The sequence below is a fragment of the Suricata suricatta genome, chromosome 11 (assembly GCF_006229205.1).
Source record: "Suricata suricatta isolate VVHF042 chromosome 11, meerkat_22Aug2017_6uvM2_HiC, whole genome shotgun sequence".
NCBI lineage: Eukaryota > Metazoa > Chordata > Mammalia > Carnivora > Herpestidae > Suricata > Suricata suricatta.
In genome coordinates, this window is record NC_043710.1 from 14,244,618 (window position 1) to 14,261,315 (window position 16,698).

General features: G+C 39.1%; 2 protein-coding genes across 2 annotated transcripts in view; both read left to right on the forward strand.

Annotated features, from left to right (window-relative positions):
* LOC115306340 (olfactory receptor 4P4-like) overlaps positions 1 to 16,698 on the forward strand; it is a 161,688-nt gene that overhangs the window by 3,205 nt on the left and 141,785 nt on the right. The gene's annotated exons all lie outside the window — the stretch shown is intronic.
* Positions 3,928 to 4,854, forward strand: LOC115306343 (olfactory receptor 4P4-like). The gene has a single exon (XM_029956686.1). It carries the CDS (start codon positions 3,928 to 3,930, stop codon positions 4,852 to 4,854), a length of 927 nt encoding a protein of 308 aa, XP_029812546.1.

Below are 16,698 nucleotides of genomic sequence, written 5' to 3' on the forward strand. Positions count from 1 at the left end.
TATATATATATATATATATATACTCCACTTCTTCTTTATCCATTCATCAGTTGATGGACCTTAGGCTCTTTCCATGATTTGGCTATTGTTGACAGTGCTGCTATGAACATTGGGTTATATGTGCCCATATGCATCAGCACTTCTGTATCTCTTGGGTAGATCCCCAGCAGTGCTATTGCTGGGTCATAGGGAACTTCTACTGATAGTTTTTTGAGGAACCTCAACAATGTTTTCCAGAGTAGCGGCACCAGTTTACATTCCCACCAACAGTGTAGGAGCATGCCCGTTTCTCCACATCCTCATCAGTGTCTCTAGTCTCAAGGTTTGTTCATTTTAGTCACTCTGACTGGTGTGAGGTGGTATCTCAGAGTGGTTTTGATTTGTATTTCCCTGATGATGACTGATGCTGAGCACAATCACAGCAATTTCCTACTCAATACATCCTCAAAGGCAAGGGAAGCAAGAACAAAAGTAAACTATTGGGACTTTATCAAGATAAAAAGCTTCTGCACTGCAAAAGAAATAATCCAAAAAACGAATAGGCAACCAACAGAATAGGAAAAGACAGTGGCAAATTGCATATTGAATTAAGGGCTCTTATCCAAAATCTACGAGGAACTCACCAACCTTCACACCCAAAAAATGAATAATCCAGTGAAGAAATGGGAAGATGACATGAATAGACACTTCTCCAAAGAGGACATCCAGATAACCAACAGGCACATGAAATGATGCTCAATGATGGGTTTTAAATTACCTTAAATTACAGAAGTAATAATGAAATATAATCTCTTTGATAAATTAAAATATTGTATAATACTAAAATCCCTTTTGGCCATCATCTCCTTTATTTCCGAGAAGTAAATCTTTCCTTCCACACTTTTTCTTATTAATTTATAAGCACAGAGGTTCTCATAGAAGTTACATGATCTTCTGTGGCTGTGATCCTCTTGCTCCTCTTCCTCCTCCTTCTCTCCTTTTAATATGCATGTCATCATACTGTGATTATTTTTGTGTACCTGATTATGTTTTCCACTCAATATATGTGTTAGTGATTTGTACCATGGTGGATGTCTCCTAGGCATCAAACATGAAGCTTGTCTAGTTCTCCATAACAAGAACATGCCACCCATTATTTCCATTCTATTGTCAGGTTTTAGGTCACCTCTATTTTCCAAATTTAAATGTCTGCAGAGGATATCCTTTTGTATGCTTTCTGGGATAGTTTTGCAGGGTCTCTCATCAAAATTTTACATGGGCAACCTTTTACATTTTTTTATGAGGTTGATGAGTGGAAATATAATATCTCATTCTTGTTTAATCTGCATTACCCTGATTCTAATAAGTTGAATATTTTTATATACTATTTTGGCCAATAGTAATTTCCTTACTGTCTATTGCCTTGTCAAATGTTTTGCTATTTCAGAGAAATATATAAAAAATTGGGCTACTAGTGTTTATTTGATCGAGTCACAAGATTTATAAGTATTTATTCCCATTGGCCACTTTTAGAAATATTTGGGTTAGCGGAAGTTGACAAAATTTTTAAATAGACTTTTTTTTAAATTTGCTTTTTGTGTTTTGACTAAAAACTTTTCCTACCTAAGGTATAAACCCATTCTAATTATTTCTCAAATATTTTTTCCTAGTTTTGTTTGATACATTTGCATCTTTAAACTGTTTGGACGGTAATTTCCTGTGCCTTGTGAGATATATTTTTTCCACAGGGAGATTCAAAGTCCTAACATTAAAGATAACATCACTTTGAATTCACCAGAGTTCATATCAATTTGAAATTTCATCTTAAATATATATTAAATTCCAAGATGTATGTGTTTTTTTATTGAGTGTCTTCAAGTCCAGCAATATGTCTCTACCTACAACCTTTTAAGTGTCATCATTTTATAAGACACGTCAATTCCGAAAAAGAATGTATATATATTCTTTTGCTCTTCTTTTCAAAAAATTAGTTGACCACCTCTGGGTAATAACTCTTTCTGAGAAACTGAATCAGTTTTTCATGAAAAATTTTGTCAGGATTTTTGTTTTAATTATTGAATGTATTGATATTTTGAGAAGAATTGACTTCGTTCTTATATTGATTCTCCCTAACCCTAATGATGGTATACTCTTTTAACTTGTTTCAATCTTTTTATACCTGTTAATACCATTCTATACTCAATAAAGGAATTTTCTTTTTTAATCTTTTAATGTTTATTATTTATTTTTGAGAGATAGAGTGTGAGCAGGGCAGGTTCAGAGAGAGGAGGAGACACAGAACTTGAATCAGGCTGCAGGCTCTGAGCTGTCAGCACAGAACGTGACACGGAGCTCAAACCCCTGAACAGAGAGACCGTGACGTGAGCTAAAGTCAGATGCTTAACTGCCTGAGACACATAAGGTCCCCAGAAATTCTCTTTTTCAGGAAAGAATAGATAGGTCACAGATAAAATAATCATTAACTGCTTTTCTGAATCAAGTCACACCATAGCCCAGAAATATTGCAACTGATTTTGCTTGTCTGATAGTGATAATTCCATATAGTTATGCAAGAAATTAGACCACAGGGTGTTAATTTGGAGTTCATGAATGGATTTCAACCCACAAGTTCACAAACTCTCTAAAATTCAGTTACAAATCTCTTTGTGGGGTGTTTGTGTGACTCAGACAATTAAAAATCTGACTCTTGTTTTCAGCTCAGGTCATGACCTCTTGGTTGTGAATCAAGCTTTCCTTTAAACTTCACACTGGGCATGGAGTCTGGTTGGGTTTCTCTTTCTCCTTATCCCTCTTCTCCCCCACCAAAAAAAAAATGTACATTTTTATGCCAAATGTACATTTTTCTAAAATAATCTCAGAACTTTCATAAATGAAAGGCATGTTCAGTAACCATTATAACAATTCCCAAACCAGCTGACACATTTCATCAGTGTGGAGACTTTATGTTTTGTATAACAAAGCACTAGTTGAGCAGTTGTGTGATACATTTTAGATAACTTGCCAAAAGGAAGTAATAGTTAGCATAATACTTTACACCAAAGCAGGATGTCCTTTTTCATTAACATATTTCAGGACTAGGGCCCATGAGTGTGTAGTAAACCTATTAAGGAAAGTGGTCCATCAAAGAGATACAAAGCAGTATAACAGGCCTACTAAAAAAGCATCTCTGGATGCAGTGAAAGTTCCTGGTTAGACTGGAAAGTAAACTGGGAAATTAGGTCAATTCCAGTAAACCAGAAATATACTAGAACCCCCTACAATGGAGCATTGCTTTCCCCAAAGATCCGATTGTTGCTCTTTTTCCTTCCTTCTGTTTTCACAACGGTTCAAGAAAAGGTTCTAAAAGCACTTTCTAAAAATGTCCGCTAGAGGTCTAATATTTAAAAATACAAGCTCACTGGTGTCTAAATGTTACTAAATGTTCAGGATTTAGCAGAGTTAGTTACTGGGAAGGGCTGAGAAAGATAAGACCACCCTTGAAGGACAGATAACCTCAGTGTTATTTTCTATATACCGAAGATTCAAAAATCACTCTTAAAATAAAATATGAAAACTGCATCTCTAAATTAGACCTAAAAAATTTCATCTTCTAATCACTCATCTTATTGCTCACAGTAAGAGTGAGACTTTGGGAATTATAATTTCAATAATTCATCCGTGCTATTATTGTTAGTAAATGTCTACCCTAATGAACTCTATATACTTGTAGGTAGATATTGTATGTATTTTTCTCATTGCTTGACTCTTAGCACTAATTGGAGTAACCATATAATAATAAATTACATATATACATATGTATATATATGTGTGTGTGTGAGTATGTATGTACAACAAATAGATTACTTTTAAAGTAAATCAATAATTTTTAAATGGTAGATGTTTCAATATGGTAACTTTCCCCTCTAAATGATAAAACCCACAGAAACAATGGGACATGAAAATATCACAGAATTTATCCTGCTGGGACTTTTTAGTGATGAGGATGCAAAGATTGCCTGCTTTGTGCTGTTCTCACTTTGCTACATTGCAATTCTCCTTGGAAACCTGCTCATTCTCCTTACCATCAGGGGTAGCTGTCTTGGTGAACAGCCCATGTACTTTTTCCTGAACTACCTGTCTTTCATGGATGTCTGTTTCACCTCTACGGTGGCCCCCAAACTGATCACAGATCTACTGGCTCAGAGGAAGACTATCTCTTACAACAATTGCGTGGCCCAGATGTTTTATGCTCACTTCTTTGGTGCCACTGAGATCTTCATCTTGGTAGCCATGGCCTATGACCGCTATGCAGCCATCTGCAGACCCCTTCACTATATGGTCATCATGAGCAGACAGGTGTGCTATAGCCTTGTGATAGCCTCAATTATGGGAGCATTTATCCATTCAGTCTCCCAAGTATTGATTGTGATGGAACTTCCCTTCTGTGGCCCCAATCAGATAGACCACTATTTCTGTGATGTTTTCCCCTTGCTGAAGCTGGCCTGCATGGACACTAGCCTGTTGGTTATTGTGATCATTACCACCACAGGAGTGCTGTCCATTTTGACCTTTGTTGCCTTGGTGATTTCTTACATCATCATCCTGTCCACCCTGAAGACCCACTCATCTCAGGGCCGCCGCAAAGCCCTCTCCACCTGCGGCTCTCACATCACGGTCGTGTTCATGTTCTTCTTGCCCCTCATCTTCACGTACGTCCCCACGGCTGATTCTGTCAGTAACGACAAAGTGTTTGCCCTATTTTACACCATGATTGCTCCCATGTTCAACCCTCTCATCTATACACTGAGAAACACAGACATGAAAAACGCCATGAGGAAAGTGTGGTGCTGGCACAGATGGTCTGAAGGGAAATAAAGTGTCTGGTGTTCAAACCCTTGCCTGGATCTTTCTATGTACAGAATCCTCATGTCCACAAATTCAACAGGTGGAGGGAGGTGGTGTGCTGTCATCAAAAGGTGCAAGATTTGGGGGGCCTGGGTGGCTCAGTCAGTGGAACGTCCCACTTCAGCTAAGGTCATGATCTCACTGTTCCAGTTTGAGCCTCGATCCTCTGTGACATAAACTCTCTCTCCCTATCCACAGCTTGCCCTGTCTCTTGCAAAAATAAATAGAAATTAAAAAAATATTGCAAGACTTAAAGAGGGAATGCCCCTCAGTGTCACTTTTTTTCTTACTTTCTTTATCTGAATATGTAAAGGGGAATGAATCACACGTCTTCCAGGTCCCTTTTTAATTTGACACTCTTCAACTTAGCCTGGCATTCCAGATCATTCTGCGCTTCATGATAACAGCCATAGTGGGCAGAATAGTACCTCTAACAGGGCACACTGTAAGGACTGAATGGTTGGACAGTTGTGCCTTGCTCTAGGAAATAGATTCTTGACTGAGACACCTCACAGAAAGAGAGAGAGAGAGGTCCTAAGCATGCCTTTTTTTTTTTTTGAGATACTGATTGCAATAAAGGAATAAATCCATACCCCAGATTCACAAGGGCTCTTGTATATTTTACCTCCTTATATAAACAAACAAGGCTTCTCCTATAATGTAATGCAATGTAATATGCAATTCACACTGTACTTATGGAAGTTATTCTAATTAACTCTTGGTACCGTATTGAAGGTGTATTCCAGGAAGTAGAACTTTCATACTGGATTCCTTTAAATGAATTTCTACAATGCATTTTCAACCTCATTTAAAAACCCTTCATAAGTGTACAGATCGATGCTTTCTGTACCTGTGCAACATGGAAAGTCTCCCATCTTGCAGAAGGTCCTAAGCTTAGGACGCCACCTAGTAAAAGAGATGGACCTCCCTCGGGTACATTTTGTTAATCATCACTGGTCCTTATGCAAATAGCATATTTTGATGTTTTCTTCCCAGTTCTTCACACAATACAAAACTGTCCCATTTCTACTCAGGCCAGCCCCTATACCAGCGAGAAATTAAGAAGTTTAAATTGAGAAGCAGATGCATCTAACTGAAAACTGGGGCATTGGTCAAGACCAGCTTTGGTGCATTGGGGTGTTTCCTTAGTTTAGACAAGAATAGTTGAGGTTTCTGAAAGGGAAGGGTCTCTGACAGCATTGAGGGTCATCCACTAGCACGTGAGGAGAAATGGAGGCTCAGAGAAGAGTGGGTTCAACAAGCTTTCACATAGGAGAGGCACAGACCTGTTATTTTCTGGTTCTCATTCCTTTTCAACAAGCCCTCGCCAAGAAATTGAGGTTATTTACTTGAATTATTATTGTCACTTGTGCACAAAAATTGAAGGTTATGTGTTTGTTTTTTGGAGCATACATAATATACAATGTCACATTAGTTCAGCATAAACCATAGTGATTCCAAAAGTCTATATGTTTTGCTGAGCTCACCACAAGTTTCACTACTATCTGTCACCACACATTGTTACTATAGTAGCACTGACCACGGTCACTACAGTATGCCTTTTATTCCCATGACACATTCATTCCATAACTGGAAGCCTGCATCTTCCCCTCTTCCCCACTCATTTTGGTCCACCCTCTTCCCCACCATCCCTCTGGCAACCATCTGACCCTTCCCGCCGGTTGGTTAATGCAGGTCCTGAAGGAGGGAGAGAGAATTGGGGGGCAGGGAGCACAGAAAATGGAGGCAAGACAAGTCTCCTATCAAGCCTCGTTTATTGAGAGAACACACACGTCTTTTAAAGGCAGAAAATGGGCAGCTTGACGTAAGTCAGTTGCTAAGAAACAAGGGCAAGGATAAGGGAGAAACTAAAACTGCAGATTCAGCATAGCACAGTGCCTGGGAAACTGATAGGAAGGCCCAGTCTACAGGCCCTGAGCCTGGGAAATTGATAACGTAGCTCCGTCGAGCTGGGAGTGATGATGCGGTTTTGCTGGGCTGGGAGTGATAACATAGTTCTGCAGAGCTGGAAGTAACAATACAGCTCTGTTCTGCAGGCTGCTGATCTTGCAAGGTCGAGGCACATATCTCCTCTTCTGGCAGCTCTTCTGGTGCAAGGCACATCTTTCTTCTCCAGCAGCTCCCGACATGTCCCCCTTTTTTCTTTTTTCAAAAAGGGTTACTTCCAAAATATGATAGTATAGGCAAGGAAAGGACTGTGCCTGTCTTAGGTTGGGGGCCTGTCAATCCTTCTTACCCGTCATGGGCATACCCAGAAGCCTGTGCCTGAGTAGTCTGTCTTAGGTTGATAGGATGGTAAGGCCCCTCTTACCTGTCATTGGCTAGCCAGCCCGCGCCTCTCGCCATAATATTGCTCTACGTCGGCCTCCTGATCAGCCATATTGAACTTGTGATAATGGACTTGGATAGGCTGCATTTTGATAGCATCTATTTGCTGCCTCAAAAATGCCATGACCTTATAGAAGAGAACAGGACCTAAGGATACCAAGATCAGCAAACCCACAATAGGTCCTAAAAGCAAGAGGAGGTAGGGTAGAATTCCATGAATTCCACTGAGGAAAGGACTGTTGATGAGTTCATTCCTCCTCTTCTCCAGGTCCTTCTGAAGCTTTTTCATCTTGTTTCTGAAGATGCCAGACTTGTTCATGTAGAAGTAGCATCGTTCCTGATACTGGAACCCGACCATCCAGAGGAGGTACCATTTCCCAAACATGGTCCCTAAAAGAAAAAACAAAGATATTTCTCAAGGAGATTTCTCCTCCCTGGAAGGCTGAGTGTTATGATCAATTTGCTTTTTAGCCTCTCCAGCAACCATCGAGCTGCATCTGCTTGTTGTGAGAAGATGCACATTGCTCCTCATCCCCAGATTAAGACTGAGTCAGGACCATACCACTTATTATCCAAGGGGTCTTTCCAAAGTGCAGTAGCAAAGGTTCTCTGTGCATCATTGTGCCAGAGATGTTCAGCAGCTGAGCGTCCTTCCTTATCCAAAGTTAAAAAATTCAAAATGAAGAGCGAATGATGTAGAAGATTTCTGGGAGATCCCTTGGTGGGGTACCATTCCCTCCCTTTTTTTCCCCTTTTTTCCCCCCAAGGGTGTTTCTTAAGGATAAATGTGCCCGTTCTACTATAACTTGTCCTTGTGGGTTATAAGGGATTCCGGCGATGTGTTTAATGTGTAACTGTTGACAGAATTTAGAGAACACGGTCCCAGTATATCCAGGTCCATTGTCAGTTTTTATTTGTTTTGGAACCCCTAACACTGATATAGCAGAAAGCATGTGTGCTACGACATGCTTTCTTGCTTCTCCAGTTTGTAAGGTGCATATAGGAAGCTGCTATAGGTATCAACATTCATATGGACATATTTTAGATTTCCAAACTCTAAGATGTGTGTTACGTCCATTTGCCAGATGGCATTGGGCACAAGTCCTCGAGGATTTACTCCCAAATGAGGAACAGGTAAATGTACAACACAAGAAGGTCACTGTTTTACTATCTGTCCTGCCTGTTCACGGGAAATCTTGACCATAATTTTTAAGGTGTGGGCACTAAGATGATGGATAGCGTGAGCTTTTAAGGCTGCTTCTACTCCTGTATCCTGGGGAAGTACAATATTATAGATTTCTCTTGTGGCTGAATCAACCTTTTGGTTACCCAAAGACAGAGGACCCGGAAAGCCAGTCTGGGCCCTTAAATGACCAATGAAGAAAGGATGCTCTCTTTTATTAACTAAAGACTGAAGTTATGTAAAGAGATGAGCAGCCTTGGAACTCTGTTTAATCTGGACTGCAGTTTCTAGGAGAGGTACAGAGTTAGCTATGTAAGCCCTATCTGTGTACAAGTTAAAAGGTTTATCATAAAGAGCAGAGAAAACTGCAATAACTGCATGTAGTTCCACAAGTTGAGCAGAAGTTGAAGGTGTGGGAAAACTTGTGACTTGGTGCTCAAAAGTATAGGCTGCAGCGCCAGAAGAGGAGCCATCAGTAAAGACTACCAAAGCCTGTGATAGTGGCTGTCGAGAGGTTTTTGTTGGGAATATGAATTTATGAGTATAGTCAGTCAAGTTGTCCTTTTGAATAGGGTTATATGATGGAATTAGGCTCCTTGCCAAAGTACTTTACACTTTGTTCTCTCCCCAGAATGATAAGGTCAGCCATGGCCAAATAGTAAGGATAGATGACCTTGGCAGGCGAGGAGGGAAGATGCACCCACATAATGGGGTTATTTTGCCAGAAACCTGCTGTAGAAGGAAGAGAGGTTTTGCAAATAATAGCCACAGGAGAGGGAAGCCCCGGCTGGAGTGTTCCCATAAGGACCATCATTTTGTTTACTGCTCTAAGGTCTTGCAATAATCTCCATTTACCTGATTTCTTTTTTATGACAAACATAGGGGTATTCCAAGGAGAATTACTCTCTACTATGCATCTAGCAGCTAATTGCTTCTGCCCTAGCTGATGTGCTGCTTGCAGTTTTTTAACAGATAAAGGCCACTGATCAACCCACACAGGGTCATTAGATTTCCAAGTGATCTTATCTGCATGGGATACAGGAATGTCAATGGCCCCTAGGGTAAATTTCCCAAGCCCTTTCTTTGATGGTTTATTTGCACCTCGATAGGTTGGGTAATTTCTTTTTCATTCTTTCCTAAATACTTTTTTTGGTCTGAACCCTTGAGCTAGCATTTGCACTGTCACTATCTCATTTGGGCTACACATAATGATACCCATCTGAGTCAGGAGGTCTTGCCCCCATAAATTGACAGGAAGTCCTTGAATAACCAAAGGTTGAATGTTTCCTTGATTCCCCTGGGCATCTTGCCACCGCAGTAATTTTGCACCTTTTTCCGGGTTTTGGCTTTGTCCTATACCTTTAAGGTTGTTTAATGTAGACGACAGTGGCCACTGTGAAGGCCAGGCTTCCTTTTTAATAATGGTGACATCAGCCTCGGTGTCTACTAACCCTTCTTGTTGGATCTACAGTCTTTAAAAGATAAATGCTCTAGATTACAAACAAATACTTTATAACATTTTTGTATATCATAGATATCTTAAGAGAAAGTTTTTTAATCTGGATAAGTAAATATTAAAGGACCAACAATGGTTTCAACAAGAGTTACAAAGCCCTAATTTTTATTAGGTCACTTAACCTTATGTTCCTAACTTTTGTATAGCTTGAATTCAGCTTTTAGCTTTGGAAATTTCTACTTATTTTAGTATTAATCTAAAAGATGTCAAACACTGTATTTGTTTTAAAAGTCTTTTTTACAACTTTCCTTGAAGAAGAAACACGTTTTGTGACAAAATCTAGAAATTTAGTGACACTTTTATTTTGATTATTAAAGGTGTTAAGTAATGATCTTATACCAAAACATTAAGACTTTAGGGATTGCAAATATATATGAGCAGTTGCAGCATTTACCCATGACCTAGGGTGTATCATTGTATTAGAGTGCTTTTTAAAGTAACTTGGCATTTTTAATGAAAGGGCCTAATTGGTTAAAAGATTTTATCATATGAATACTGGGAAATTTATTAAAACCTTAGGACGTTACAAGGCATATCCTAAATAGAATTACAAATTGTTACTAATCTGAAAACTCTTATTTATTTAACCAAAGTGGCAAGAAAAGATTTTATTTGCCTTTGGGATCCTTTAGCAAAACTTAACTCCTTTTTAACCTCAGAGAAGTTCTAACTAAGCAATTAAAGACCTGATAAAGATAGGACCTAAAGCTTCTGTCTTTTTAACAAAAGAGAAACCCTGTATTTACATAGTCTTATCAAGAGCAGACCAAAGGTCCGGAAAAACTTGTCCTTTGAAAGAGAGAAAAGCAGAATTTTAACCCTAATCCAATATACCTTGAATATTCCATTCATCTCAACCTCAAACATAAAATTCTTTTTTAATGATTTCCTTTCACGAACCTTCTACAACTTTCCTTTCCCCAAAGTCATTTCTTTTTAAACAACCAATCTCATTTAGGACAAAATTACTTTCTTTTACCCTCAACAAAAATGCATTTTCATTTCTTATATCTTTCTTACATATTACCAATTTTATCCCCAATTTTCTGCATATAGGGTTGCTTTTCTTATTTTCCCATCAGCCTGAACCTTTAGTCTCCAATCGAGGACTTAGTAACTAACTGAAAGATGTTTATACCAGAACTTTTCTTAGATGCAAATTTTATGAACCAATTAAATACAAAGCAGCTTTTTAACAGTTTTAAATATCCCCAGTTGTTTTGCCACAAGCCAAAAGTCCAAGCATCTACAGGCCTCATCCTATATCAATATATCAATCACTAGTTGTGGCTTTTAGTTTTTATCTTGTCAGACAGCCAATTAATGTAAAACCTTAATGTTTTAAGTTACCAAGAACCTTTAAAACTATTTTAACAATTACTCATGAAAACTATAGAATAGACCAAATTAATCATCCATTTAACATACACTTGTTAAAAATTGGAGTAGAGATCATAGGAACCTATTTGACTTCTGGCAGATTTAGATAGAACACAAATTTCTGTTTTTATCTCAAACCAACAAACTTAAGCTTAAACACTGAATATGTTTTGCTTGAGCCCAGGTAAGACACTTTGTTCCCTATAGTTGATTTTAACCTTGAAATTTGGTGCAAAAATTTGATTTTTGTGGTCTTTTGTCTCTTATCACGTAAGGCAGAGGGAGAAGCTGGTGTTATGCAAATTGGCCTCTCCCCACCCAGCAGATGGCAACCTGATGGCCTTCTGGTTGCCCCGGGCAAAGGAGGAAGGGGGAGCAAGAGAGGAGGCTCCCCAGGGGGCAAAGAAGGAGAATTCCCAGTTTAAAATTTTGTCAGCTCTGACAGAGGAGCAGGTTTGAGGCTTTTTGTTTTATTTTGTTTTGGTTAGCCAGTAGAATTAGGCAATCCATGTCAGTCCAGAGAAGAGAAGGAACTTTTCCCCAGAACAAAATGAGTTTCCGGCAGCTGCTGGGAGATATTCCTTCAGGTCTTTGTCCCGAGGTAGACCAACAATAATTGGTTCCAATTATAGCCATCAACCTGGGAAATGAATGAGGGAGAAGCCCTCACTTCCACAAAACAGAGGAACACAGAGAGAGTGCTTCCCCTTCAGTATGATTTTATTTCAGCCAGACCAATAAGGTCTCCTTCTCTGTATAGTCCCAACACCATGTTCTCATGAGGCAATGTAAAACCAAAATCCATAACAATAACAATTGGATATACAAGTACAGAAGTGGCCACAAAACAGGTCTGCAGGTTTACTAAAGAGCCCGACCGACGTCTCAGTGCAGCCTCGGGGTGGGAAGTAATGCAGCGTCCAGCCTTCCACTTGATACCCCAGACAAAAAGCACATGTGCATTTAAAATTTAGATGATGAACTAGCCTACCTCCGGAGGTTCAGACAGGTGACTCCTACAGATTACTGGCGCCATTTTCAGGGTGGAAGAAAATATATAGAGTCCTCTTTCTTTAGACTTTATATGGCTCAAAGCTTCTCAAGTTCTGATCTATCCATCACTCTAATTTTGCCTATCTCTACGGGGGGTTTGCAGCAACCTGAAACAAGTAGAACAGACTCTGTATTGCCCATCTCATATTTCTTATCCCTTATTTTCTTATAATACAGTGATGCAAAGACAAACAAAGGGTAGGGTGCCCCTCTAATGAGGAGACCAATCAGATGCTTGTCTGGCTGTGTCCCGAAGGAGCTTAGGTGAAGCTTAGCCTTAGCAGACTCAGCGTTGTGACTTACGATAGGAAACTATTCTGATGCTGCCTTAGACCATATGCTTTTCACCACAGTGTCGCAGACTAAGCCCATGCAGACTCCGTAGGCTTTCAGGGACCTTAAGGGTACCCATCTGTGGAGCCACAGACTCAAACTCCGAAGGCAAGCCAAGCTGAGCTGCACATTTTGTTAACATTCTTGTAATTTATCAACAAAGGAGGGATGGAAGAGAATGTACCCAAGAACAGTACATACATACTTGTTTTCCTACATATTATCTATGGGTGAAATAGTGGGAGGGGGGCTTAGGTATTTAGAATTTTCTTTTATTTGTATAACAAAGGTTATATGCTGTGACTCATGCCAATCTCTCCTGCTTGGCATTTTATACTGTTCATTTCAAGGAAGCATACACTAAATGTATTGGAGGTATTATTAATTCAGGAGTACATTTCAAAATTCCCACTTCCCCAGCTTGACCATGCAATTTTGTTCAGGACTCAGCTCAATAATGCTGTGTAACAAGCCATTGCAATACTTGTTGATGATACAATACGCATTTAATGTGTCTTAGCAAAAGATGGGGTTCAGCTGATCTATGTGAAGGTTCAGTGTAATTCATGTGGCTCTATTTTTCTCATGCATAGAATAGAAATGTTACCTTAGTCTTTGGTGAAATTGTGAGTTTATGTTCTATATATGTGATGTTTATCATTACCATTGATTATTATAGAAGTTTGGCATTGCCTGTCTCTCTTTTCACTGTGATGCACTTAACTTCTGGATTTTTCTAATACTAAAATGTGAAATAAAGACTATTTGAAGATTTCGATAAAATGATGAAGTTGCATTGTATTTCAAAACAAAACTGGTCATTGTGTAAGATATGGATAGAATTAAAACACTGTCCAAATGAAACACTGCCACTCAGTTATTATAAAAATGGTAAATTCCAGAGACTGTGACATAGGACAAGTGTCTTAATTTCCCGGGTATGTTTAAATGAAAAAAAAATGATAAACTATGGAGAAAAATGAAAGTAATTTTACATATTAAATTGAGCAGAGCAATAAACCATGTTTTAAAATGATTTTGCTGTACTTGGGGACAGACGTATAACCACTGATTAGAAGACATAAGGGGACATACGTTTATTATTTTCCACTATGAAATGAACTTATTTATCCATCTGGCAATTTAGAAGCATCGCCATTTATTTTCATCCATGAAAGCTCTACTCAAAGTCACATCTGTCATCTGTAACAACAAGGTTGTAAAGCTATGAAACTGCAAAGCTCCAGTGTTCTGCAGCCAGTGTTGTGGTTGTATTTCTATGAGAGAAAATGAGCTTAGAAACCATACTCACCTCTATTGAAGTAGGGGGCATCTAGGTTCAAATGATTCTTGGTCATCTCTTTCCAAGGAACCAAGAGTAGACTCTCTGAGCTCCTCTGATTGGAATTGACCCAGGGAACTTTTGTGAACAGACATAAATGTATAAAGTCACTGGTAGAAATATGAATACTATTTAATATATCCTGCTTCTTGGCTTTTGAGAATAACAAGCCTCACAGCTTTTTCCATCATAGGAAGGTCAGACCTTCAGTAGAACTAACACTGCTTGGTATTCAAGATGCTATTAGTGCAAAGATATGAAGGAAAGAATATTGTGGAGGATATTTTCAAATGAATAATGTTTATTTATTCCACTGGTTCCTAAATTTAGATCAACTTTAGCTCCCTTTGCATTGTTAAGCATAATAGACAGGGGCATATATTCAATATTTTTTATGCTTTTATTTTAGATTTAAAAGAGGAGAGAAAGACAGAGTATGAGCAGAGGAGGGGCAGAGAGAGAGGAAGACAGAATCTGAAGCAGGCTCCAGGCTCTGAGCTGTCAGCACAGAGCCCAATGAGGGCTTGAACTCACAGACTGCAAGATCATGTTCTGAGCCATAGCCAGATACCCAACAGACTGAGCCATCCAGGCACCAACAAGGGCATATGTTCAAATGAGAGCTCATAGACCTCTTGTGCTCTAAGAACATAAAATGTCATCTAGCTCCAGTGTTTCCAGATCTATGTCCTCAGATGTTCCACTGACTGTACCAAAATTACGCCATGAGCTTGTTAAAAATACGGATTTTTGAATACCCCTTTACCATGTTCTAGCGTATTAAAAACTCTTGTCACAGATTCTGTAACCTGTTCAAAAATCTCACAAGGTGGTTCCCATGATTGAACACGTTTGAGAAGCACTGCCCTAATCATCAATCAAAACTAAGTAAATGGAGGTGCATGGAGATTCCAAGCTGGGGCGATAAACTTGGATTTGTGTGGTCCCACGGCCAGGGTTTCTAATTACAATTTCTAATTATGGTGCTGCCTTTCTTATCTTCAATTTTATGAATGTATCAGTATCAGAGATATTTTTTAAAGCACTATGTACAGTTCTCATCATAACACACACACACACATTCACACACACACACACACACACACAGACACACACACACTCCACAGCCACATACACTTACGAGGTATAGGTAGTAACTTGAATAATCAGATTGTGCATAATCAATGTAACAATGAAAGAGATAATCAGTGATCTGTACATTTATTATAGGAAAATAAAGCTCAGTTTGTGTGATGTGAAGAGGGAAGTGTGATGAATGGCTCACTGTTTTCAGTAAAGCTTCTTGGTTCAAACATTGGAGGAAATGCAGTTTCCAAACCATACATTTCAGCATTGTATATGCTATGTTGATTGAGTCAGATCACCTACTCATTACAGATGTTTCTTTAGTGTCATTGAGTTTCTATAGTTTTTTTTCTTTTTGTCATTTACATTAATGGGGACTGCTGGCTACTGGCAAGTCATAGTTGGCCAGTTAGCAGAAGCATATTAATGGGGTGTTAGAATTACAAATGGGATCTTGGAGGTAGTTTTTCCCTAATTTGTTTATTGTTTGGGTAAAGATAATGGGTCCTTGAGAATGGAAAGCTTTCCCCTGAGGGCAGAAGAAGAAAACAGGTCTTTCATTTTTCAAGCATGTTTTATTATTCTCGTGCTGCACACATCTCATCTCCCCTTGTGGCCTCAGTAGGTTTGTTTCCACTGTATTTTGGAAAACTTCTATCAGAGCATGTAGCTTAGGTTTCTGTTATTTTTCATGTATACTTCTGTGTATGCAACACATATATACTGAGTGCTCAATATTTTTCAATCACAGTTCTAAAAGCTTGAAAACAGACTTAAATGCTCAGAGTAGGTCCATCATTCTTTAAGAAAATGGCAGAAAGGCCAAAATGGGGAGGAAGATATGAGTGTTGAGTATGATCATGATGAGCTTGTGAGTTTAATAAACTATGATGACAAATAATACTTCAGTTGTGTAGCATGTGTTATTCTCTCTTTATTCCTCCAGAAACCCCGTGATGTTGTTATTACAGTCTTCACTGAACAGATCAGAACATTTAAGATCACCTGGCTTAAGTTGTTCCTGTCAACTATTTACCATTAGCCTCAGAGAAAATCTTCCTTCCCCACAGTTTTTTCATTGCATTCTTTACTTCTGCATTCCTCAGGTATAAATCAGGGGATTTAACATGGGGGTGATAATGGTGTAAAAATACAGCCACCATCTTATCCTCTGAAAGGGTAGTATCGGGGCGTGTATATATGAAAGTACAGGGACCAAAAAAGATAATGACCACAGCAATGTGGGAGCCACAGGTGGAGAGGGCCTTGCGCCTGCTTTCTGCTGAGTGCTTCCTCAGGGACATCAGGATGATGGTATAGGAAATTATCAAGATAACAAAGCTCCCCAGAGCAACGGTACCACTGTTGGCTGTCACAACAACACCAACAACATATGTGTCGGAGCAGGCAAGTTTCACCACAGGGTGGACATAACAAAAGTAGTGATCGATCTCATTGGGTCGACAAAAGGGTAGCTGGATTACCAGAGCCACTTGGATAATGGAATATAGGATACCACCTATCCAGGTCGCGAGCAGCATTTTATTGCATCTGTCCCAGTCCATGATGGTC